Here is a 214-nt window from a genome sequence, read left to right as displayed (position 1 = left end):
GACCGCATGCTACCACCACCTGGTGCTTACTATCGGAGGCTCGGCGGACTCGCAGAACCTTCGTGAAGAGCTGCAGAAGACGCGCCAGAAGGCGCAGGAGCTGGCGGTGGCCACTGGTGCTCCGCTGACGACCGCGCTGCGAGACAAGGGCATGGGCGCCGAGGAACGCGCCGAGTTCGAGCGCCTCTGGGTAGCCTTCTCCGGCTGCCTGGAC

At 66.8% G+C, this 214-nt stretch overlaps 1 protein-coding gene across 1 annotated transcript in view; it reads left to right on the top strand.

Moving 5' to 3' along the window:
• Positions 1 to 4: 4 nt before the first annotated feature.
• The window catches only part of RGS9BP (regulator of G-protein signaling 9 binding protein), a gene marked incomplete at its 5' end in the record, with an annotated part of 2,505 nt that continues 2,295 nt past the window's right edge, over positions 5 to 214 (top strand). The window contains one exon of the mRNA XM_006762269.2: positions 5 to 214. Coding sequence (XP_006762332.1) covers positions 5 to 214 — 210 coding nt within the window.

The sequence above is a fragment of the Myotis davidii genome, unplaced genomic scaffold, assembly GCF_000327345.1.
Source record: "Myotis davidii unplaced genomic scaffold, ASM32734v1 scaffold77, whole genome shotgun sequence".
NCBI lineage: Eukaryota > Metazoa > Chordata > Mammalia > Chiroptera > Vespertilionidae > Myotis > Myotis davidii.
The sequence above is the reverse complement of the archived record's forward strand: the minus strand, read 5'-3'. Positions and strand labels throughout refer to the sequence as shown.